Source organism: Sorghum bicolor, chromosome 6, assembly GCF_000003195.3.
Source record: "Sorghum bicolor cultivar BTx623 chromosome 6, Sorghum_bicolor_NCBIv3, whole genome shotgun sequence".
Taxonomy (NCBI): Eukaryota; Viridiplantae; Streptophyta; class Magnoliopsida; order Poales; family Poaceae; genus Sorghum; species Sorghum bicolor.
Window position 1 is genome coordinate 46,379,602 of NC_012875.2, and position 23,567 is coordinate 46,403,168.

Below are 23,567 nucleotides of genomic sequence, written 5' to 3' on the forward strand. Positions count from 1 at the left end.
TGTGGAGATGCAACGTCCATTGGCCACTTCATCCACATGCAAGCGGGCAGTGCAATTAGCGCAAGTACTTAACGGGTTTAGATAGTGGATATATACTCAATAAGCTTAGTGGGAGTAACTACCCCCGGAAGTATAAAACACCCAGTATTTTTTTATGTTTTGGTTAAAATTCGACTTCTCAGACAACGATAATGACATTCATTGTGCGACGGATAGAGTATAATTTTGAACGGAGTGAGTACATCGGAAACACAAATTAATATTCTATCCCAAGCATAATGCATAAACAAAGATCGTTAAGTCCCTGCCAATTCATTCCCTGCCGTCCACGTGGAAATGGCGTAGAGCACCCTCCCTTTCCATGCCTGGAGAAGCCACTGCTGATCCTCAGTGATCACGAAATTCTCGTGGTATCCCCTCTTCACCTTGTCTTTGAGCATCTGAACAATGTCACAATCCAACGGCAGCTGCCGCAGCCCTGCCCGGCGGCTCCTCGCCTGCCACTGCTTGTAGCTCCGAGGGTGCTGCACCCGGTCCGCGCCCTCGCAGGCTATGACGTTCACGGCGCTCCGCGCGAGGACGTCCCGCTCGAACAGCAGCCTCCTGCCGTTGTCCCGGGGCAAGATGGTGTCCATCATGTCGAACAGCGCCGTGAAGTTGTAGAGCGCCTCCCGGAACCGCGTCGCGAAGAAGGCGGTGCTGTACGACGCGTTGAGGACCGCGTGGACGAACACGGACGGCTTCATCTCCCTGATGGCGCCGAGCACCGCGCCGATGGGGTCCGCGCCTGCCTCGCCGCCGTCAGCGGCCACCGTGCCCTCGTCCGTCAGCGTCCTGAAATGGAACAGGCTGCTGACGACGAGCACCTCGTCGGGGTCGTCGATGCCCAGGTCGCCCGCGCGGACCGCCTCCGATCTCGCCGCGATGCCGCGGAACCTGAACGGCACGCCGAGCTGCCGCGCGCAGGTGGTGAGCCGGCGCCCCGCCTCCTCGATGAGCCGCGCTGGACGGAACCCGGGCTGTGGGACGTCGATGCCGGTGAGCCGCACCTCCGGTGGCCCGCCCTCCCTGCGCGCGAGCCACCGGAGCAGGGTCGCCCACTGGAGCCCGTGGTCCAGACCGTAGTGCACGATGTGCAGCTTCTTCCTCCCCGCGGCAGCGTTGTAGATGGTCTTGTTGGAGAAGAGGATGTTCACCGGGAGAAAGCAGCACGAGGCCATGAAGAACTGCTGCGCCTTGAGCTGGACGCCCGCGGAGGAGGCGTTTTTCGCCATTACCGACGACGGCCGGTACTGCAGGCTCCCCGTGCCGTTCAGCCGGACCTCCAGCGCCTCGGCCAAGTAGTGCGCCAGCCGCTTCGTGGCGTCCCCACTCGGCGAGGAGTGGCGCCTGATCCGCTGTAGAAGATCGGACGCGGTGCGGCGGTCGTTGTTGGCCACGGCGTCCGCGCAGCGGATGAGCATGGAGTGGAGGTCCACGTCCACCGCCTGCTGCTGCTGAACCTGATCCGCCCTGGTGCCGGCCGGCCTCCCTGGCGGCGGCGGCGTCTTCGCCATGTCCATGGCAGCACGCAGCTCCTGCATGTCGTCGGCGAGGATGGGTTCGTCGTCGCCGTTGAGCATCAGCTTGTCTAGCATCTCTCGCACGGCGGCTTCCTCCGACTCCTCATCACCGTCAGCTGCCATTTGCTTGCTGCTCCTTCCCTCCACCTGCTCGTCATCTCCGTCGACGTCAAGCCTCTTCTTCCTGCCCCTGAAATCCGCCGTATAGCCGCCGCCGGCGCCGGGCAAGAATTTGTTGGCCTCTTCCATGCCTCTTAAGAACGCCATGCTCACCGCGTCCTTGAAGCAGTTGCTGCCCTCCGCTGGCGACAAGGTGTTGGCCGGCTCCACGGCACCCATGGCTGTGCTGTTCAAGGAGGGTGGATCCTGGAGGTCGTTGCCTTGGGCGCCGGCCTGCACGGCGGCGAGGGCGCTGGTGGAGGAGGTGTCGAAAAGGACCTGGGCGAATAGCTGCTGGGTCTGGAGGAGGGCGGGATTGTGGTCAGGGTACTGCTGGTACAAGAACTCATCGACGGCGTCGTCCTCCATGAGCATGCGCGCGATGAAGGGGAGAACATTATCGTCTTGGCTGCCGTCGAGGTGGAGCGTTGGGCAGAGGTGGTTGCTGAAGGAGCGGGGCAGTGCTGCGGTGGGTTCCATGAGCGATGAGGCCCAGCAGCAGAAGATCTTGCTCCTCCGGGGCGACCGGGCATTGCAAGTGTGTTGCCGGGTGCCGGCTTTGCCGATGAGGTTAAGGATATAGGCTTGGAGAGCTAGAGGTTTTTGATTTTAATACTGTAGTATTTTTATTTTTATTTAACAAACATTGTCCAATCATAGAGTAACTAGACTTAAAAGATTTGTCTCGTGATTTATAGGTAAATTATGCAATTAGTTTTTGTTTTCATTTATATTTAATTCCTACATATATCGCAAGATTCGATATGACGAAAAATTTTAAAAAGTTTTTGATTTTTTGAGACAAGACCGTAGTATCTTGGCTTTACTGCCATGTGCACGATGAACCCAACATGAGACTACAGACAATAAGAAAGAACTCACATACATACATGACACTACAACAAAAATATGATAGTCACCATACACCTATGAAATCCATCTCAAGTTGCGGTGGATAATTCTATGATTATTTTTTACTCTATCTATAAATTAAGGTATAATCTAGAAGTACATCTCGAATGTGGAATATCTGCCCCACTTGTTTTCTCAAACTTTCTAGAAGTACAACTAGAAGTACATCTTTTGGGCGGAGTAAAATGGTCATGTTTTGTTTGGTAGTCAATTAGTCGTCTAACTCTTCCCAGATCCTACACGCTAATTCTCACGGGATATGTACACCAGAAAAATAATTTTATAAACTGTCGCAAAAAGAAGCATCTGACCATCAACCCGGGTGGATGCTAGTCATCATCAACAACAATAGTCATTTGATCTTTTTTTTTATTTTATCTGTCATTTGATCTATTCAGTTTTCTAGCAAAATTATCTACTCTGCTACTAAAAAATTAGAGCCATTTACCTTTATAGCCCTGGGAAAAATACATCTTCTTTATATGACTCTTTTTATTTTGAACTTATCTGAATGGCCATAAAATAAAATTTTCTTCCTTTTATGACTTTCCGTCTGTTATTTTCAAGCTCATTTTAGTTTATCTCCTAAGTCAAGCTCCTCTAACCTTGGCATTATGTAAAAATATATTACAAATTTCATGGTTTAACCTAATAAATTTGATGTTTTTATATAGAAATCTTCAACTAAAGATAGAGAAAACATTAATGGAGGTATGAATATGACGCAGAACTATGAGCGGAGACGAAAATGGATATAGAGCAATTAGTAATTATAGTATATCACAAGCAGATAATAAAGATAAAAATATGTGTGTGTTGTGTTCGAACAAACGAGAGAGCAAAGATAGACAGTTTTGATTAATTAGCTTCGAATCCCAAATTTATTCATGGACTTTTAACACCTTATAAAATTATTAATAGCCCGTGCAGGAGCAAGGCATGATGGACTAGCATTTAATAATGCAGTTGCAAATCTCAACGTTCATGCAGAACTAAACCTTCTAGCAAGCAAACAAGCATCAAGTGTTGCCCGTTCGTGATCAGATACAGAGACAAATGATGCAGACGAAACATGCATGCACAACTTCATGAGACTAATATGTGTTGAATACCAAGTGCAAGTACTGCCTAGTTGATCACGAACAAACCTGATACTAGTATACTATATAGTACTAGGTTACCGTAAAACGTTTTTAGCTCATTAAACACGTCACATGCACACAGTAATTAATTGGACTGATTCAAGAAGTTATTCCTACAGCAGCAGTTGTATTCTGCTACTGCAAGAAAACAGTGTCGAAGATGTTTGTTCTATAGAGTTCAAGACCAAAGTGCAACATTCTGATAATCTGATCTGAACATTGGCACTGGCAGTTATCTAGTGTAACGTACGTCCTGAATACCAGGTACATCAATGACATAATAACAACATAAACTGCTTTTCAGGAGTCGCTGCACCAGCACTGAATGACTAAACTACCAACAGTGTACATGAATAAATGGTTCTCAGAGAGCATCTGAAGACCGTGTTATCATTCAGCAGCAAGAAACTAAAGCTTCATTCAGAAGATGCTTCGTCTGCTACCCATGTTGAATGGGCAAAGAGGATGCGACCTTTCCATCCTTGCAATAGCCACTGATCATCTTCGCTGAGCAAAAAGTTCTTGTGGTGGTGCTTCTTGACCATGTCCTTTAGTTCCTTAACAATGTCTGGTTCGAGCGGCAGCTGCCTCAGACCGGCCCGTCGATTCCTCACCTCCCACCGTCTATACTTCTCAGGGCGGTCAATGAGGTCCACACCGTCACAGGCAATGGCATTCAGTGCCCAACGCCCAAGCATGCCCTGCTCCAGCACCAATCGTTGTTCACTGTCCCGTGGGACAATTGCGTCTAACATGTCAAACATTGTTGAGTAACAAAACAGTGCCTCTCGGAACCGTGACAAGAAGGAGGTACCATGTGAGCAATTCAAAACGCTCTGGATGAAAATATTGGGCTTCATCTTCCTGATGTTATTGAGGACAGTATCCCTAGGACTCAAGTCACCAAAGAATGCGGTCTCGCCCACCAAGCTGCTGAAATTAAAGATGTCATTCACGACGAGCACCTCATCTTCGTCTATATTCAAGTTCTCTATGGAAACTTCCTCCCGCTTCATTGTCATGACTCGAAATGTGAATGGGATGCCAAACTCACTAGCACACATGTTGAGCCGGTGCTCCTGCTCCTCGATCCATTGACTTGGACATGACCTAGGCTGGGAACCGCTAATGGCAGTGATCTTCATCTCAGGTGGGTCGCCTTCCCTATTTCTGTTTGCCAGCAACCGGATCAAGTCTGCCCACTGGAACTCATAATTCACATCATCATAGTCCACAATGTGCAGCCTGTTCTTCCCCACCATGGTCTGCATGATGCTCCTTGTGGAAAAAATGTGTGCCACCTTGTTGAAGGAGCAGGCTGCTATGTAAAGGCTGTAGGCCTTGCGGAACTCCACAGCTGATGGTCGCTCTGCCATGAGCAACTTTGAAACCTGGCTTCCTGTGCCCACTAGACGGACCTCTAGCCCCTTGGAGAAACATAGAGCTAACCGCTGGGTGGCATCCCCTGTTGCTGATGCGTGCTGTTTGATCTGCTTCAGTAGCTCAACTGCAATCTTGAGATTGCTGGTGTCCACCGCTTGTGCACAATGGATCAACAAAGTGTGTAGGTCCACCACATCCCTTGCTACCTTGCTACAGCCCTTTCTGTTGTTCTTCACTACTTTATTGTTCATGCCGATGCGCAATATCTCCATGTCCCTGATGAATGTCTCATATCCACACAACGACATATCATCAAACATCTGCATGCCAATCTCTTCTGGCGCCTCCATCATCATCATACCTTTGCTGATCCTGCCTACCTCCTCCAGATGCTCACACTTGTTACACCTCCCAACCTCCTCTAGATGCTCACACCTGTTACAACTCTTCTTAAACCCTCTTTGGTCACTGGATTCCCTGGAATTTTGTAACATGTGATCATCCTTTAACAAATTGTTGCCCCTGGGTAAGAACTGCCTACCCTCTTGCATGCCCTTAAAGAATGCCCCCACCACATCAGCACCCTTGTTGTCACTTGGTAAGAACTTCCTACCCTCTTCCATGCCCTTCAAAAATGCCCCAGCCACATCAGCACCCTTGTCGAAGCCCAAGCTAACCCTGGTTGGATCACCACTAGAACCATGCAACAAACCCTCAGTCCCCTCTGAGTTCCCCTTGTTGATTGAGCTGTTTTTAGTGCTGGAGGAAGGGGGGGAGAGAATATGGGCTAAGGCCTGCTGCATCTGGAGTAACCCCACCACATCAGCACCCATGTCAAAGCCCAAGCTGACACTGATTGGATCGCCACTAGAACCATGCAACAAACTCTCAGTCCCCTCTGAGTTTCCATTGTTGATTGTGCTGTTTTTAGCACTGGAGGAAGGGGAGGAGAGAATATGGGCTAAGTCCTGCTGCATCTGGAGTAACGAAGGGTGATCATAGTATTGGCACAATATTTGATCATCAATGTTTTCCTCCAAGAGCATGTGAGAGATGTAGGAATGCACCATGTTATCAGGGGAGAGAGGACCCTCACCGTTGTGAAATACAGATGGAGATGGTGCCGATGGTTCCATGAGACCCTCCAAAAAGAATTCTCCCAGATTGGTGTCCAACAGGACCACTGGTGGTGGTTTCTTATATCATCATGAGGACAGCAGACCTTGTCAATATGTATTCTAGTGCTAGATAGCTCCAAAAACCTACCATCTGGAGTTGAAGTGTTGATGATTCTAATGTAGCTTGGACAATGGAGACAGTGGCAAGCGATGATTCCAATGTTACTACACTTGGATAATAGAGACACTAGCTTGCTACAGCACAAAGCTAGCAGAAGTTTTTTACCTTTTCTGAAATAGCAAAGCAAAAAAATTGAACAAGGCAAAACATATTTAAATAAGGCTTGCAAGCTAAGATACATTTAAGTGTTCAGGTTAGTTATGTAGGAACTGTGTGAGTGCGATACTGTAATTGTCCTAAGAAAAACTTTCGTGAAAATACCATGCTGTTACATAAGAAGCTATGGGTCTAAGGCTCCAGGCAGGGCATGAATGACATGTACAGGTTCCGCTTGTCGTAAGGAGTAAAACGCCAAACAGAATGTCAGTGTGAATAGGCGTGCGCTGCCTCAAATCTGGAACAGATAGTGCAACATTGTAGTCCGCTAATCCGGAGCTTTATTATGCTGTTTAACTCTTGAATGGAGCATCAGAGGTTCAGTGTACAAGAGCACAGCAAGACTACAATACAAGCACGTGGTAGGAACTAGGAAGCTAGCGGGAGCAATCCAAACGTTTGGACTAGGCCATCACCAATTACTGCCACCGCTTACCACACATCGTCGTCGTCGTCGTCGGCGGCTACTCGAAGTTGTAGTGCTTGTCGACGGCCTCGGCGACGTCCCAGGTGCAGCTCATGCCCTTGGGGAAGACGACAAGGTCCCCCGCGGCGATCTCCACGAACTCCTCGCCGTGACCCTCGGGGTACACCTTCACCTTCCCCTGCAGCAGGTAGCACGTCTCCTTGGCGGAGTAGGTCCACGGGAACTTGCTCTTGTCGCACCCCCACCTGACCCATCCGTCCATCCATTCATTCACCAGCAGGTCGCCGTCAGCAAAGGGCACGGGCACAGTGTAGCGGCGTAGGGCGGCGGGCGAGATTAGATAGAGATCGAGACGCCCGGGAGGAGGGAGTGAGGGAGGGAGGGACTGCGGGACGCTCGCTTACTTGGGCCACTGGCGGACGCCGAGCTCGGAGAGGCGGGACTCGGGCGGGTTGCGCTCCACCTTGATGCCCAGCTTCTCCGTCGCCATCGTCTCCGCGGACGCCCTCGCCGCCGCGAATCGCCGCGGCCGCCTGGTGGTGGTGGCTGTCCCTGGTGCGCTGGGGAAGGAGGAGCAGCAGAAGGTGAGGCGGCCGGTTGTGCGGAGCTGGACCGGGGTGGCCACCATTGGGCTCGTCATCTCCCACTCAGGAACGGGAGGGCACTTGGGTGGTGGTGGGCCTTCGAGCGTGGTAGTGAACTGAACCGAACCGTGGCGAAACGAAGGCTCCCGATGCGGCGCCCGGTGTGTGGCCCAGGTTTCTCCTCATCGAGGCCCACTCGTTGCTTATCTACCTATCCTCTTCGCACGGGGCCGGAGCGTTCTGCTCCACGCACGATGTTCTCTTTTTTTTTCCCGTAAAAGTGGACTAGGAATTTTCAGTACGTACTTGTTTTTCAAGTGAGGGGAGACTGGAAAGTGTGGAGACAGGACGGAGGCATGTGGCAAGAGCCAAGAGACCGAGAACTGCAGAAAGATACCCAGTTTTCATATGAGAAAGCAGGCGTCTTTGCCGTAGGCCCCGTGTGCCACGCTGCCAACAGCGGAAAAAAACGGCTGTCAAAGTCCGGAAGTGGAGGAAGATAGCAGCACAAGCGGGAATGCGTAACGAGATTAGCACGATGGAGCGCTACGTTACCTGGATTTGCGCGCTACGTCTGCCGGGCAAGAATTCATCGTTCCATGTCTACCCTCTTCAAGCCTACAATGTTCAGCGTTCGAACTCACAATGAGCATGGAAGGGAAGCCAAGGCCTTTGTCCAAGAACTGAACGGGTTCTGTGCAGTCGGCTGTTCTACTCCCTCCGTCTCAAATTATAAAAAAAATTATCTTAATTTTGATCGCTCGTCTTATTCAAAAAATATGTAAACATAGTTAAATTTAAATCATTTTTAAAGAACGTTTATTAATAATCTAAGCCACAATAAAAAGTAATATTTTATATAAATTTTTGTATAAGACGAGCAGTCACACTTGGTGATAAAAAAATCAAACGTCTTTGGAATAGATTGAGCACTTGCCAGTGAGCCAACCGCAGATGAACTCATCATCCAAGAAGCTAGCTTCTACTCCACGACCACACACATCTACACCGAATAAGCACATCTATATCTCTTATATATATTTCTTATATAGATAAACCTCACTAGCTAATTCTCTTGACAAAGCAACCACGTCATCATCTACTAGAGCATCCTACAAACTAATTTTCTTACCATGCAAAGTGTTCACATCAACATCTACTAAATCATCCCACTAATACATAATCTCGCCATGCAGAGTGTTCACATCATTATCCACTAAATAAATCAAACTAACACATATCATTTATCTCGTATCTATGTTATTCACATTATCAAACCACATCATTTTTTAACTTAGTTGTCCATGCTATAATACTAAAATTCATCCACTAGCATATATTATGATAGTATAATTTTACCGGTAATTCCCGCAGCAACGCGCGGGGCATTCTCCTAGTTATACATAAAAAATGTCTCATGATGTATCTAATTAACGATACTAACTTAGTGTCATCAATATTTATACTCTTTTATTCCCTATATATAAAATATTAAATAGTTTGATTTAAAATAACACTAGAAGTTGATTTAATTTAGAATGAAGAAAATAGTCATTAGTTTCTTTTCTCTGCATATAAACTATGAATTAAGATGGTCTTGTCTAAAGAAATATTTATTGCTTTTCTCTCCTCTATACACTACTTCCATCTCTGAATAAATTAATTCCTAAAATTATTTTGAGTTAAACTTATTTATATTAGATCAAATTTGTACATAAAAGGTATTTATGACATTAAATACGTATAATACAAAATATTTTCGGTTGGGTTTAATGACATTAATTTGGTGCTATAATACTTTGTTTACAATTTTTTAGTTAACTTTAAAATATTTGACTTTAGAAAACCTTTCTATACTCCTACCAAATCACATGATAGAGCATTTGCGGCGCTACTACATAAATGCCGCTATGCTATCTGTGCCAATCAAAACTTCCTTAATTTTAGCTAGATTTATAAAACTATTAATAACATTCCTTTGTACTCCCTCCGTCCCTGAAAGAATCAATTCCTAGGATCCGTGCCAGTCAAACTTTTTAAAGTTTGACTAACTTTATAGAAAAAAGTAACAACATCTATAATATAAAATACACATTATATGAAAATATATTTTATGATGAATCTAATAATACTAATTTGATACTATAAATCTTAGCATTTTTTTCTAGAAATTTGGTCAAAGTTTAAAAAGTTTGACTTAGGACAACTCTAGAAATTGATTCTTTCAGGGACGGAGAGAGTATCTTCAAATATGTTTATTATAATCCAGATTCGATAATCTATTTAATAATATTAATTATATACTATAGATATTAATATATATATATATATATATTTAGTCAAAGTTAAAAATATATATAATTATTCAAAAGGCAGAAACTACACTTATTTTGAGCCCAAGCGAGGCCTTGTTTAGTTGACAAATTTTTTTTGGTCTTGAGTATGGTAGATTTTTTGTTTTTATTTTGTAATTATTGTCTAACCATAAAATAATTAAGCTTAAAAGATTCGTCCTATAAATTACAGGTAAATTGTATAATTAGTTATTTTTTACTTACATTTAATGTCCTATGCATATGCCATAAAATTCTATGTAATGGAAAATCTTAAAAAAAAAATTTGGATTTTGGACTTGAACTAGACAAAGCCTGGGTATAAAATCTATAGCTAAGGCTGAGTCTAGGATACACTTAGCGTTCTCCTATTAGCCTATCAGGCTATCGTCGCGAAGCCTTGTCTAAAAAAAAAATCATAATTCTTCGTTACATCGAATCTTGCGTCACATGTATAGAGTATTAAATATATATAAAAATAAAAAAAACTAATTATATAGTTTACCTATAATTTGCAAAATAAATTTTTTGAACCTAAATAGTCCATGATTAAATAATAATTATCAAATACAAATAAAATACTATAGTACCTAAAATCTAAAATTTTTGTCAACTGAACAAGGTCTAAATGAAAGAGAATCCTCTGTCCAAAGTTTCAACATCGTCTAAATGAAAGAGAATCCTCTGTCCAAAGTTTCAACATCCCAACATGGCTACAAAAACCCATCCAAAGCTTGCAGGCAAATTAAGCGGCAACGACACACCAACCTGGCACTAGCAGTAGCAGCACACGCACCCTCCCAGCAAGCAACGATGGCGGCGAGGCTTGTCTCCGTCTCCGTCTCCGTTCCCCTCCTCCTGCTCGTCGTTGTCCTGGCCGGCTCCCGCGCGGCGCTGGCCTCCGAGACCGTGGACCAGACCTGCGCCAAGGCCACGTCGGGCGCGCAGCACAAGGAGCAGCTGGCGTCCTTCTGCGTGTCGTCGCTCCAGGCGGCGCCCGGCAGCGAGGGCGCCGACGCGCGCGGCCTTGCCGCCATCGCCACCAACCTGACGCTGGCCAACTACACGGCCGCCGTGGCCACCATCAAGGAGCTGGAGCGGCGGGGAGGCTGGCCCGAGCGGTCGCGGCGCGCGCTGGCCACGTGCCGCCAGCGGTACATCGAGGCGCTCAACGTCGTGCACAGCGCCGTCCACGCGCTCGCCACGGGGAGGTTCCGGGACTACGTGTCCGACATGGAGGTCGTCCGGAAGGCGGCGTCCGATTGCGAGGACGCGTTCGGCGGCGCCGGCGGGAACGGCATGTCGCCGCTGCGGAAGGTGGACGACGACGCCGACAACCTCACCGTGGTGGCCATGCTCATCGTCAGATCCCTCGGTAATTAAGGGCGGATCGAGGCGGAGGCCATTGGTGTTGCGTTACCTTGCAATTGTAGGCAAATAATCAAAATGTCCTCTTGAGGTTCTTGTGTGATGTGCCAATCAATGAGACTATGGATCAGATAATACTTCACTGACAGTATTACTTGTACGAGCCTGATTTGATATTTCGTCCATTCTAATGGTCTTGTTTGGCTGGTGTTGTCTATTTTTAGGGCTTGTTTAGTTCCAAAAAATTTTACAAAATTTTTTATATTTCCCATCACATCGAATCTTTAGACGCATGCATGGAGTATTAAAAATAAACAAAATAAAAACTAATTGTACAGTTTGGTCGGAATTGACGAGACAAATCTTTTGAGCCTAGTTAGTCGATGATTGAAAAATATTTGTCAAATACAAACGAAAGTACTACAGTGTCGTTTTTCTAAAATTTTTGGAACTAAACAAGGCCTTAGCTAGCTGCTTTCGAGATTGACATGACATACGGTGCCACGTACGAGAATAGAAATTCCATGAGAGATGCACATCTGTCTGCATTGAACATGGAACGCAAGCGCACACAAGCGCTTCTGTTCATCGAGACGTATCCAATGCTGAATTTGACGTTTGTTGTTTCTCGCCTGCAAATCTGCCCGTGACTCGCTCGAGCGGTCCCTTGTCGTTTTCGAGAGACATGTAGAGATGATTCTTCTAGTTTTTTTTTTTTAGCAAAAGATGATTCTTCAAGCTGAAACAGGCCAGTTTACGTTTCGCAAAAAGCAAAAAAAAAAAAAAGAAAAAAAGGCCAGTTTACAGAGTGGGCTAAGGCCTTGTTTAGTTCTCAAAAAAATTTTGCAAAATTTTGGTGAGGCCTTACAAAATTTTTTGTAAAATAGAAATAGTAGCAATTTCGTTTGTATTTGATAAATATTGTCCAATTATGGACTAACTAGACTCAAAAGATTCGTCTCATTAATTCCGACCAAACTATGCAATTAGTTTTTATTTTTATATATATTTAATATTCTATGTATACGTCTAAATATTCGATGTGACACTGAAAAATTTTGCAAAATTTTTGGAACTAACAAGGCCGAGGCGGCGACTAGGCGAGGAAGTCGAGCACAACTGTGGCCTTGTTTAGTTCCGAAAAGTGAAAACTTTTCGGTACTGTAGCACTTTCGTTTGTTTGTGACAAATATTATCCAATTATGGACTAACTAGGATTAAAAGATTCGTCTCGTGATTTACAGCTAAACTGTCTAATTATTTTTTATTTTCGTCTATATTTAGTGCTTCATGCATGTGCCGAAAGATTCGATGTGACGGAGAATTTTGAAAACTTAACTACAAGGCCTGCGCGAGCGATCCCATTCGAAATTTGGGATGGATGCCGTTTCCGTTCCCGTTCCCTCCATCCCCATTCGAAAAGGAGCAGGTCTGACTGTCTGAGTGGCCCCAAACACCGTCAAAATAGGAGCCGTCCCATTCCATCCCCGTTCATCGCGGAACCAAACGCGCTCGCATCCCCAAGTGAGCCGCGGCAACGTGCCGGCGGGAGAGGTGGGGACTGGGGAGCTAGGGTTCCCGTCGCCTGTCGGCGCAGACCAGTCTGATGGTGGCGGGCGCGGGCGAGAGCCAGGAGGTGGAAAGACTCCTCTCCTACGCCGACGATCTCGTGGGCGTCCTCCGCGTCAGCACCGACCGCGACATCAACGCGCGGGTCGGCGCCGGAGTGCGGAGGCTGCTGTCCGCCTGCCGATCCGAGGCTGACGACCTCGAGCTGAAGATCAAAGGTCCGCTTGTCCCCTGTCCTGCTGGGGTTTATTTCGCTCTGTTTTGACGTTTTCCAGCGTTTCTCCTCGGTTGATATAGGCGTATTTCTGGTTTAGATTTGGGGGATTTCGGTTATTTATTTAGGTTTAATTACTTGAATCTTACATGAAGGGCATTAGGTCTGCAAAGGAAACAAGGCATATCATCAATTTCATCATTCAAATCATCAATTTCGTCATTGACTCTGGTCATCATTGTTCATTGACCCACTGATGAAATCCTTTCATTTGCATATGTGGTTTTCGTGAGTAGAAACAAGTTAGAAGCTACAACCCTATCTAAACCTGCAAATGTAACTAAAGATTCAGCTCCAGGTATACCTTTCTCAGTGACCATTTACTTGGGAAGCTTACTTTAGATTAGAGTGTAAAGGTACACTATTATAGCTGCACTATCGAAGATTTTCATCTCCCATACCAAGCACTGTAGTGTGTTCCTTCTCCAGTAGCCAGCTAACCTGTTCTGGATGTTTCCAAACTGTTAGAAATCCAGCTCTAGATTTGTCAGTCTTGGTGATCAATTACCTGGGAAGCTTACAATTGACAGAGGGTAGTCTGTCAAGAATTCATCAGATGTTCTGCTTCCAAGCCACAGCACCTCTAGCAGTTTCCCTTCTTCAACCCGCTACCATCTTTTGAACATTGCCAAGCTTAATGTGTGCATTGTTCTCTGAATTTGATGCATCCGTGAATATACTAGCCTAAAAATTCATGGTAGTGTATCCTGTTTTGTGTGTGGTCATAGAGGCACACACTTATTCAAATCTTTGCTGCATATATATTTATCAAAACAGAATTAGGGCCTCAGATTGGGAAAGAATTAACAAGAAACTGTTTGGTGGCACCTGAAACCTGCTGTGGGACAATGAACTCAAGAGATAGGACATTATTGCCATCTTAATGCATTGTTCATTTTGCATAGCAGAGTATCAGGAAAAAATAGACTTCTGCAAAGAAAAGACTGACAAAGCAAAAGTTGAAACCATTGCTGACGATGAACTTAATGCACTGGAAAGCAAGATGGAAGAAAACCTGCAGGAAGAGAAGCAGCTTCGTGAAGAGTTAAGATAAGTTCTTGACTCAGAATTTGTATTCTTCTGAAAATTTTATCTTACGAATTAAGAATTTGATGTTCTTATGTACATTATCCTATCAACACAGTGCTACTTGATGAGCTTGATGACCTAGACCACCAAAGAGTTTCTATAAAAGAAAGAACGGATGCTGTCAAGAAGAAAAAGAAAGACACGCAGAAAGCAAAGTAAGTTGAGAATTCGGGCCTACTTAGTGAGTTTTATGCCTTAGCAGTATTGTCTCTATTGCTTACTCTATTTCTGAGTTGAAAGAAGCGACTGACTACACTTCTCATGCAGACGTCTGCTTTCCATGTGCATGTCAGTTACAAATGTCGTCCCAAATTTGGAAGACCAAGATAAGGTTTCAGGAAGTATCCTTTCAATCTGTTACCGTTTCCCTATTTATAGAAATCCAAAAATTTTCGCGAACTAAACAAGGCCAAACGTTTCACAAATAAGTACATATTCTGTACTGCTTACTGGTTGTGCTTGCACTCTATATCATCTTTTCCTACAAAGCTATGGCTGTATGGAAGTCCTTAGCTATGATCAGAGATTATCGACCAGAACAGCAGGAGAATGGAGAAATTCGAGTTTGAGAACACGAAGCCACCAGTTGAGATATGCGACGAGCTCTGGAAGAAGATTTAGCACGTGCAGATCATTCTTGTTGTAAGGCGGTGGAAACTATGCCGGTGTATTGTCGCGGGTTGGTGGTCCTCCCATCAAGAAGGATGCAGTTCGCCATGTTGTTTGTATCGTCGAGAAGTTGTACTGTTTTTTCGGTTAAGGGCCCCTTTGGAACAGACAAAAATCTCAAAGTTTCAAAGGCGGCCTAACTGGTCAGATTAGTTTGTTCCACGTACACTATTTGATCTTTGCCAGACGTTTGCTGGAGCCTATAGAAGCCCAGCCATGTTTGAATAAGTTGTACTGACGTCGGTGTCCTGGCTTGCTGGCCATATTTCGAAGTCGTTTGACTCGACATCCATTCACTAGTATCAAGCCATCAGAACTTGCAAATCTGGAACCTCAGGATTTCTAAATTAATTCGAAGCAAAAAATCAAACTCAGCACTAGATGTAATCGGGTCTCCTTAGGTCGATGAAGGGTGCAATTGACATCCAAAAGACTATTCCATTTTGTCTACACACAAGCATGCCAAAGCTTCACGGCAAATGCTATCAGCTTCTATCGTTAGCCAACAGTCCAGCGAAGGCCATCAGCTTTTCCTTTTTCACGAACGGTCTGGCCATCAGCTTTTCTATCTTTATTACCCATAATAATATAGGTCAGGGGCGTTTTCGTTCTGGAAATGAAAGGCTTTCGGATTCCTCTCGCAAAGCTGGGCATCGCACAATTGGTTTCACACATTGGACTCCTGTGCAACACCGAGCACCCAAATCAGATACTTTGCCAATAAGCAAAGTCAGCAGATAAGCAGCTCACGCCCTTAGCTTGCATTTTTAAATAAATTATACTCCTACTTGGTTCAAGCACATTAGGTGCATGTCACACCTGCATGTTTTGCTTTTAATGCTCATGTAATCCGAACAAGTACCATGCTAATCACAAGTTTACATGTCGCAAATGTTTCTGCTGTACTCTCGGAATTAAAATCGGACCTTCAAACGTATGTGCAGTTTTCACGTTTAGCAATTGTTTTAGCTTTTTGCTCCCGCAAAATCAAAGCAATTTGTTACTGTTGCTGCATATGTTTTTCTTTGAATAAATCTCGCCCGTGAGTTTTCTTTGCCGTTGGCACAAAACAACATCCGTTCCTACTTTACCTCTCATATACTCCCTCCATCCCAAACTGTAAGTCATTCTAAGAATCTTGAAGAGTCAAAACATTTTCACGTTTGACCAACATTATAGAGAAAAATATTAAGATTTGTAACGTAAAGTGAATATACTATGAAAATATAATTAAAAAAGAATCTAATGATACTTAGTTAATACCATAATAATTATTATTTTATAATATAAATTTGACCAAACTTAGAAAAATTTGACTCTCCAAGATTTTTGGAATGACTTACAATTTAGGATGGAGGAAGTACTACAAAAGTCAAATAAGCATATTGCCGTGGGTTTGGAACACGATCGGTACAAAAGTCAAATAAGCATATTGCCGTGGGTTTGGAACACGATCGGTGGGCTGACTAAGTGACTAGTATAACTTCAGTGATTAGTTGCAAAATATTTTGCAAAATAAATACATATTAACTAGGCTTAAAAGATTCGTCTCGTAAATTACAGGTAAACTGTAAAATTAGTTATTTTTTATCTATATTTTATGCTTCATACATATGCCTCTTAGAAATCTATTATGTGTTTTAATAAGAAATCATCTGTTTGGCGCGGATAGTGCTATTAAATTCAGAGTGACACAGTATATGTCATTGCTGCATTTACCTTTTGCAAATGTTCTGGTGCAATAGGTTAAATTGGCTCAAGTGTGAAGTGAGTTTATAGGCATGTATGATTGTTTTTCTACATCAGGATTTCTTATTACTGATGCATATCGTTTTATATGAATTCAGCATATCAAATTGATAAGAGCAGCAGAGCAGATAAATCTTTTAGAGGGAAAACTTCAACAAGCTGTGAATGAAAATGCAAAGCTTAAGGTGAAGCAGACTGAAGGTTCGAAGCTCTGGCAGGGATTAGATTCGAAACTCTCTTCAACAAAGACTTTATGTGATCAACTGACTGAAAGACTGCAGCAGCTAGCTAGTCAGACAGAACAAGGTAAGTTATGGTGACATTTACTTGGCCCAACTGTTGTTCGAATCTGACTGGTCACTGGTGAAACAATACACTTACAGCTGAGGAAGATAAGAAGTTTTTTGAGGAGATGCTTGGGAAGAATTCCAAAGATCTGGATGAATTCAACTGCCTGTTGCGTGATTTATCAACAAAACTGGAGGATCTGGAACAAAAAATAATTTCAGGTTGGTCGGTCTCTGAACAATCCACAACCAGTACAAGTTAATGGAGATCTGTTCAGAATCAACAACTTAGTAACCTTATACTATAAACTGTGCATATGTTCTGTACCTCTGTGTACACTGATATGATACATTAATATCTGAGTAAACAATAATCTGCAATGTTCGAAGTGTTTCTGAAATAATGTGACAACTAAGTCTCTTTTTTTTTTTTTTTTGAAAACCGCAGGAGAGCTGCGTTTCATTGCATTATAGAGAAGAAAAATAGGGTAGGTCCCCAACAAGATCCTCACTCATACGGGGACCAAATATGAGTGAGGCAATTACACACACCTTTACTGGGCTCATAGAAATCAGCTGAAGCTAGACCCTAACTAAGCAGCCCTAAAACCCTAAACCCTAAACTAATGGAGATCTGTTTAGAATCAGCAACTTAATAACCTTATACTATAAAATGTGCATATGTTCTGTACCTCTGCGTACACTGATATGATACATTAATATCTGAGTAAACAATAATCTGCAATGTTCTAAGTGTCTCTGGAATAATGTGACAATAAAGTCTTTTGTCCTGTTAATTTTAGGGCGACAGGAGATGTTGCAGATCAAACAAGAGAAAGAAGAGATGGATCGAAGTTACAAGGAACGACTGTATTCAAATGATACTACGATAAAGGAAAAAGGTATAAGTTAAATTTTCTGTAACAAATGATGCGTCAGAATTGGTATTGGTCATAAAATTAAACTGCATCAATAGTATACAGGAACAAAGTAGCTGGGAATGGGCAAGTAGTAGAAACGTAGAAATGTGATGAATAAGTCCATAAAATTGCTGACTTCTTTGGTTCCTTTTTCTATAATACCCGACTTGTCTCATTCCCAAACTGTGGTGGGAGTTTAAGGAAATGTATATGATATTTCATCCAGTGCTTTCCACTTTGAGGTGTGCCTAACATGCAACATTATATTAACCTCAATAATATATCACAACTTGTATATGCAGATTCCGTCATCAAGCAGTTGGAGGGTTCAGTTGATGAAAATAAATCCCGCTTGACATGTCTTGACTCCTGCTTGCAATGCATGGAGCAAGAGCTGAAGCTAAAAGATGATGTTTGTATCAGCCTGAAAGGAAACCTAGCAAGCAGTGAAAGTGAAAAGAACAGCTTGGAGCTTATGAATAAGGGACACATTCTGGAAATTGAAAAACTATGCCAGGACAATAAGAATCTTAAGGAATTGCTTAGCAGCTTCATGGTTAAAGTAACTGAGCTAGATAAAGAGCATGCCTCTGTGTCAAGTCATGTGTCTAGGCTGATTTCTTCATTTGAAAGGTTCTATGAAATGGCCCAAGATGAGAAAATGCTAATGGCAAGACCTTATAAGGATAAATTTGAACATCTCCAAAGCCAGTATGTAGATTTGATGTCAGAAAACAATGCTCTGAAAACTGAAATTGAAGAATTGAAGTCCAGACTTGTAGAGTTGCAGAGAACTCAAGAAATTGTTTTGGTTCAACATGTTGAGGAACGGCAAGTGGCTGAAGATAAGATCAGAAGAATAGAGTCTGAAGCTGAAGTTTCTGCCTCCAACATCAATCAGTTAGAAAAATTAGCTTCTGAACTACAAGGGAGAATTCAAAAGTTGCTAGAAGATTCTACCCTTGCTGAAAATCACAAGGTTTGTCAACTATCTGGCCCAGTTACAATTCATTTTCTAATGAAAAAATATTGATGACGTGTAAGCTTCCTTACTCATGATATTCTACTTGCAGCAAGAGTTGCTTCAAAAGATTTTGAAGCTAGAATCAGATAACCTGGAGCTTCGAGGCCAAGTGCAATCCATTATGGAAGAGAAATCTAATAATGCTGAAACTCTGCAAGGAGAGATAACTAAGCGGGACCAGCAGGTTAATACACTTGAGAATCAGATCAACCAGCTTTGCAGTGTTCTGGATGAGAAGGAGCAACTCTATCTTTGTTATGTGGAAACAGAGAAGACTTTGGAGGACCAGAAATTACAGGTTTGTGTTTTTTTAGTTTTTTTAAATATCATAATGTGATGGTTTATAGATAACATAAGTACTTAACAAGCCTTTTGAATCCAATGCCCAGGTCGAAGCATCACTTTCTGCAACAGAGTGCCAACTTAGCGACGCAAAAAAACAGTATGATCTCATGCTTGAAGGTGAAAAGATAGAGCTATCCAAGCATCTGAAAGAGCTATCTCTCAAAAATGACCAGGTATTACATTTCTATTAGTTGCAGAGTACTGTGGCATCTGGATCACAAATAAAATTCAGTTTTTTGCAAATGAATTTTACAGGCGATCAATGAAATCCGTAAGAAATATGAACTTGTGAAGATAGAAATTACTAATGCCGAAAAAGAAAAGGTAAGTTTAACTTCTATTTCAGAAATTATTTGTGCTAGATGTCTAGAATGCTCAAGTTATTCTTATGCCATAATTTTTCTGAATGTTTGGAAATTCAGGCAGAAAAGCTCATAAGGGAAATTGAAAACAAATGCAACGAAAACATATCACAGAACAAGCATGATTATGAGAGGTATTTGATTTGCCTGAAGAAGGAACATGGCACGATGGTAAGTACAACGAGTTTCATTTTAAGCAATTAAGTTTACTCTTCCTTAAGACTTAGCGCATGTGCTATGACATGGAGCGATGCAAAATGTTTGTGCTGGAACAGCTGAACAAAGTAAGCCAAAGCGTTAAGGTGCTGATAGATTGGACTTTTATACATAATTGCATGGAAACTTTCTTTTAAGGGTTCTCTGCTGAAAAGGTTTAGTACATCAAAAAGTTACCAGACGTTCTAGGTGTTCCTTTCTTTAAATTGCAGCTCCTAAATGGCCTTGCCATGTAGATAAAAAGAAAACCATACCAAAATAACCTAAGGTAGCAATTACTTTAAAGATTATTTCTTTAAGGTAAGCACTGAAGATGGGTTTAGTGATTTACATTATATTCATCTGTCACACACCCATAGCATACTGCTGACAAAATATGAGGCTCCAATAGCACTTTGGTTTCCCTTTGGTTTCGCAGCAGCTTATATATGATGTTCCGCAGCATGATATCAGATAAACCATTTTAGAATTATGTTCATGTAAAATTTTAAACTTTCAAACTGTTATTGCTATAACTTATGGACATACATTGCAGAACTAGTGAGATACTAATATTTTTTTTTTTCAAAAATCTTATTTAACTGTTATTTACATGGTGTCAAAAATAGTATATAATTAAATGCTACTCTGTTTGAAATTGTAATTTGTTCTAGCTTTTCTAGATACATAGTAAAAACTATGTAGCTATAGATGCATAGCAAAAGCTATGTACCTAGAAAAGTTTAAATGACTTACAATTTGGAATAGAGGGAGTACATACTAGATAATTTGATTAAACCTGTGTACCCCCACCCCCCTCTGAAATGACCGTGAATGCGGTGATTTGCTGATATTCAGGTGGCAAGAATTCAGCAGGATAATGAGCATAAACAGTCAACTCTCTGGGCTTATCTCAAAGAAGAACTGCAGCGCATTCAGTCTCAGGCTGAGAATGAATTGAAGGAGGTCAGTAACAAATTCAGCAACATGGTTTGATCATGGAAGTTTTCCATACTGATGAAATCTGTATAAATGTGTAGAAGCTGTCATTGCTCAGGAAAGAGCATGAATTTCAAATCAAGTCACTAAGGATACATCATGAGGAAAAATGCCAGAGGATGCAGGAGGAACTGGAGCTTCAGAAGTCCAAGGTGATGATCAGTTTTTTTTGTAGTTTTGAATACAGTCACTTTAGTAAATACAAAACATTCTATGGTACAGGAGGAGAAGCAAAGAGCACGAGTTGATCAAGAAGTGAACTCTAAGAAGGTTCTGCCTACTCACCAAGTTTGGATACGTTCATAACTAAGTGATGTATATGTCACATGCATGCAATGTTTGTTTTATTGTATTTATTGCATAGAATGCTAAGCCTTGAACATAATTATGTAGTCACATATGTTCTCATTAAGTAAGGTCAATTGTCTCATGGAATGGACTCCTTGTGCAAATAGTTTTTTTTGTAGGTTATACATTAAATAGAAAATATTTTTTCTAGGTTCCGCATTCTAACATAGTGCTCTGCCCCCTACTGAGAGAATCAAATTGACGAAATAACTTAATGGTATTACACTACTATGTCTCTACACCTTTGTGGCCTGTAATTAAAACACAAATAATTGGGCCTTATTCTGATTGGATTACATTGGCTGTTTCACACCCTTCAGTGCTTTTTAGTTCATGTTTGGAAAAGCAAGTGTAATGCATCCATAACTGTTAAAGTAGTATCATGTTTGTAATGCACATATGGTCCAGTTACACTAATGAAAGAATATTATATTTTCATTTTCATTTTAATTTTCAATTTGGCTGTGCGATCATTAATTCAAACAGAAATTAAATATAACCATTAGTTTCATTTCTGAATTTAAATCTTAAATGGATATACTGCACCATGGTTTGCTGTGCACTTTTGTCAGTTTGTCTTCTTTGAGATTCATTTTATGCTTTGATTTATTTTATATGCATGGGACTATGGACAAAATGTAGGTTTCAAGCCCTTCTGTTGTGCACTGGGTTGCTTTGGAACATTTTGATTTTCATTTGATTGTAATCCTAGTTATATACTCTTGTTGCTTGCAAATATCTGAACAAAATCTTCATTCAGTGCATGTATATCCTATTTTCCGGAGTACTAGTAGCTGTATTTCATATTTTTCATCCTAATAATAAATTTTCTCTCTAAATGGTATCACTAATTTCTTAGACGAATCAGAGAAAACATTTTGGATCATCTATTTTGATTACTAAGGAAATATGCCAAATCACAAGGTAACTTTCCATCTAGATTTTGGCAAAGTGCGTTTTGAAAATTGTTTTAGAAAAATGCATATGAAGTTTCAACATGTTGGAAGGACAATGCTGGTCCAAATTCCTATCTTGCTTTTTCCTGTTTAATTGAGACATTAGTTGATTCTCCTTGCTCATGATATTGTATATGCAGGAAGAATTGCTTCAAAAGATTTCGAAGCTAGAATCAAATAACCAGGAGCATCTAGGCCAAGTGCATTTCATTATGGAAGAGAAATCTAACAATGCTGAATCTCTACAAGGAGAGATAACTAAGCGTGACCAGCAGGTTAATACACTTGAGAATAAGATCAACCAGCTTCATAGTGTTCTGGATGAGAAGGAGCAACTCTATCTTTGTTCTGTAGAAAGAGAGAAGACTTTGGAGGACCAAAAGTTACAGGTTTGTGTTTATTTAGATTTTTTAAATATCAAAATATGATGGTTTATAGATAACATAAGTACTTAACACAGCCTTTTGAATCCAATGCCCAGGTCGAAGCATCACTTTCTGCAACAGAGTGCCAACTTAGTAAGGCACAAAAACAGTATGATCTCATGCCTGAAGGTGAAAAGATAGAACTATCCAAGCATTTGCAAGAGCTATCTCTCAAAAATGACCAGGTATTACATTTCTATTAATTTCAGAGTACTTTGGCATCTGGATCGCAAATAAATTACAGTTTTTGCAAATGAATTTTACAGGCGATCAATGAAATCCGTAAGAAATATGAACGTGAAAAGATAGAAATTACTAATGCCGAAAAAGAAAAGGTAAGTTAACTTCTATTTCAGAAATTATTTGTGCTAGATGTCTAGAATGCTCAAGTTATTCTTATGCCATAATTTTTCTGAATGTTTGGAAATTCAGGCAGAAAAGCTCATAGGGGAAATTGGAAACAAATGCAATGAGAGTATATCAGAGAAAAAGCATGATTCTGAGAAGTATTCGATTTGCCTTAAGGAGCAACATGGCTCAACTGTAAGTTGAACAAGTTTAGTTTTCTTCAATTTAAACAATTAAGTTTACTCTTAAGACTTAGTGCTGTGCTATTACATGGAATGATGCAAAAATGTTGGCGCTGGAGTAGTTGAACAAATTAAGCCAAAGTTTTAAGGTGCTGATAGTTTGGATACTTGCATGTTAAACTCATCACCTTTTTTTTCTTTACATTTTACAGATGTTTTTTTTGTCATTTCCTTCCAGATAATTGTACGACAAATACATTTCTCTCCCTACATGCAAAGGAGAAAAGACCTGATTGAGGATAACAGAAAAGACCTGATGGGGGAATGTCATCCAGGAAACACAGCTACAATAGTGCTGGATCCTAATGATTTGGATAGATCAACACGCAGCTATAAAAGAGCCATCAGAAAAGCGAGAAAATGGTGCCGCTCTAATCGGAAGCCAGTTGATATTTCCAAACATTTTGGACCAGGGGCTGAGGTCTTTACGACCCCTGGTAA

The 23,567-nt window shown here is 42.1% G+C and overlaps 6 protein-coding genes and 1 long non-coding RNA gene across 7 annotated transcripts; 4 read left to right on the top strand and 3 right to left on the bottom strand.

Moving 5' to 3' along the window:
• Positions 297 to 2,201, bottom strand: LOC110436485 (scarecrow-like protein 33). The gene has a single exon (XM_021463597.1). The coding sequence runs from the start codon at positions 2,199 to 2,201 to the stop codon at positions 297 to 299; it is 1,905 nt and encodes a 634-aa protein (XP_021319272.1).
• Positions 3,849 to 6,680, bottom strand: LOC8075863 (scarecrow-like protein 34). Its single transcript, XM_002447867.2, has 2 exons — positions 6,255 to 6,680; positions 3,849 to 6,135 (listed from the first exon to the last, which is right to left on the bottom strand). Exons 1-2 carry the CDS (start codon positions 6,636 to 6,638, stop codon positions 4,192 to 4,194), a joined length of 2,328 nt encoding a protein of 775 aa, XP_002447912.2. The 5' UTR covers positions 6,639 to 6,680; the 3' UTR covers positions 3,849 to 4,191.
• LOC110436317 lies at positions 6,831 to 7,803 on the bottom strand. Its single transcript, XM_021463053.1, has 2 exons — positions 7,445 to 7,803; positions 6,831 to 7,285 (listed from the first exon to the last, which is right to left on the bottom strand). The coding sequence occupies exons 1-2, from the start codon at positions 7,678 to 7,680 to the stop codon at positions 7,078 to 7,080; spliced, it is 444 nt and encodes a 147-aa protein (XP_021318728.1). The 5' UTR covers positions 7,681 to 7,803; the 3' UTR covers positions 6,831 to 7,077.
• LOC8080361 (pectinesterase inhibitor) lies at positions 10,567 to 11,542 on the top strand. The gene has a single exon (XM_002446498.2). It carries the CDS (start codon positions 10,627 to 10,629, stop codon positions 11,338 to 11,340), a length of 714 nt encoding a protein of 237 aa, XP_002446543.1. The 5' UTR covers positions 10,567 to 10,626; the 3' UTR covers positions 11,341 to 11,542.
• Positions 12,781 to 15,222, top strand: LOC8075865 (myosin-2). Its single transcript, XM_002446500.2, has 5 exons — positions 12,781 to 13,112; positions 14,077 to 14,218; positions 14,311 to 14,412; positions 14,525 to 14,598; positions 14,781 to 15,222. The coding sequence occupies exons 1-5, from the start codon at positions 12,932 to 12,934 to the stop codon at positions 14,876 to 14,878; spliced, it is 597 nt and encodes a 198-aa protein (XP_002446545.2). The 5' UTR covers positions 12,781 to 12,931; the 3' UTR covers positions 14,879 to 15,222.
• Positions 16,655 to 21,186, top strand: LOC8075866 (synaptonemal complex protein ZEP1). The gene is made up of 13 exons (XM_021463598.1): positions 16,655 to 16,693; positions 16,774 to 16,981; positions 17,059 to 17,184; positions 17,766 to 17,864; positions 18,185 to 18,861; positions 18,956 to 19,204; positions 19,296 to 19,424; positions 19,507 to 19,575; positions 19,674 to 19,784; positions 20,667 to 20,774; positions 20,849 to 20,959; positions 21,030 to 21,077; positions 21,172 to 21,186. The coding sequence occupies exons 1-13, from the start codon at positions 16,655 to 16,657 to the stop codon at positions 21,184 to 21,186; spliced, it is 1,989 nt and encodes a 662-aa protein (XP_021319273.1).
• Positions 22,654 to 22,993, top strand: LOC110436282. The gene is made up of 3 exons (XR_002454114.1): positions 22,654 to 22,721; positions 22,803 to 22,871; positions 22,969 to 22,993. It is a non-coding gene; the product is annotated as an uncharacterized LOC110436282 (long non-coding RNA).

What these genes read in the sequence shown, in the direction of transcription:
- LOC8080361 (XM_002446498.2), top strand. Translation starts at nt 10,627, where the DNA reads ATGAAAGAGAATCCTCTGTCCAAAGTTTCAACATCCCAACATGGCTAC.
- LOC110436485 (XM_021463597.1), bottom strand. Translation starts at nt 2,201, where the DNA reads ATGGAACCCACCGCAGCACTGCCCCGCTCCTTCAGCAACCACCTCTGC.
- LOC8075866 (XM_021463598.1), top strand. Translation starts at nt 16,655, where the DNA reads ATGTTCTGGTGCAATAGGTTAAATTGGCTCAAGTGTGAA. An exon ending in AGAAGGAACATGGCACGATG is followed by an intron (nt 19,785 to 20,666) that starts GTAAGTACAACG and finishes GCTGATATTCAG; the next exon opens with GTGGCAAGAATTCAGCAGGA. An exon ending in TGGAGCTTCAGAAGTCCAAG is followed by an intron (nt 20,960 to 21,029) that starts GTGATGATCAGT and finishes TCTATGGTACAG; the next exon opens with GAGGAGAAGCAAAGAGCACG.
- LOC110436317 (XM_021463053.1), bottom strand. Translation starts at nt 7,680, where the DNA reads ATGACGAGCCCAATGGTGGCCACCCCGGTCCAGCTCCGCACAACCGGC. An exon ending in GGCGTCCGCCAGTGGCCCAA is followed by an intron (nt 7,286 to 7,444) that starts GTAAGCGAGCGT and finishes CGGATGGGTCAG; the next exon opens with GTGGGGGTGCGACAAGAGCA.
- LOC8075865 (XM_002446500.2), top strand. Translation starts at nt 12,932, where the DNA reads ATGGTGGCGGGCGCGGGCGAGAGCCAGGAGGTGGAAAGACTCCTCTCC. An exon ending in CCTCGAGCTGAAGATCAAAG is followed by an intron (nt 13,113 to 14,076) that starts GTCCGCTTGTCC and finishes TTTGCATAGCAG; the next exon opens with AGTATCAGGAAAAAATAGAC. An exon ending in CCAAGATAAGGTTTCAGGAA is followed by an intron (nt 14,599 to 14,780) that starts GTATCCTTTCAA and finishes AGCTATGATCAG; the next exon opens with AGATTATCGACCAGAACAGC.
- LOC8075863 (XM_002447867.2), bottom strand. Translation starts at nt 6,638, where the DNA reads ATGTATCTTAGCTTGCAAGCCTTATTTAAATATGTTTTGCCTTGTTCA. An exon ending in TCCATCTGTATTTCACAACG is followed by an intron (nt 6,136 to 6,254) that starts GTGAGGGTCCTC and finishes TCGTTACTCCAG; the next exon opens with ATGCAGCAGGACTTAGCCCA.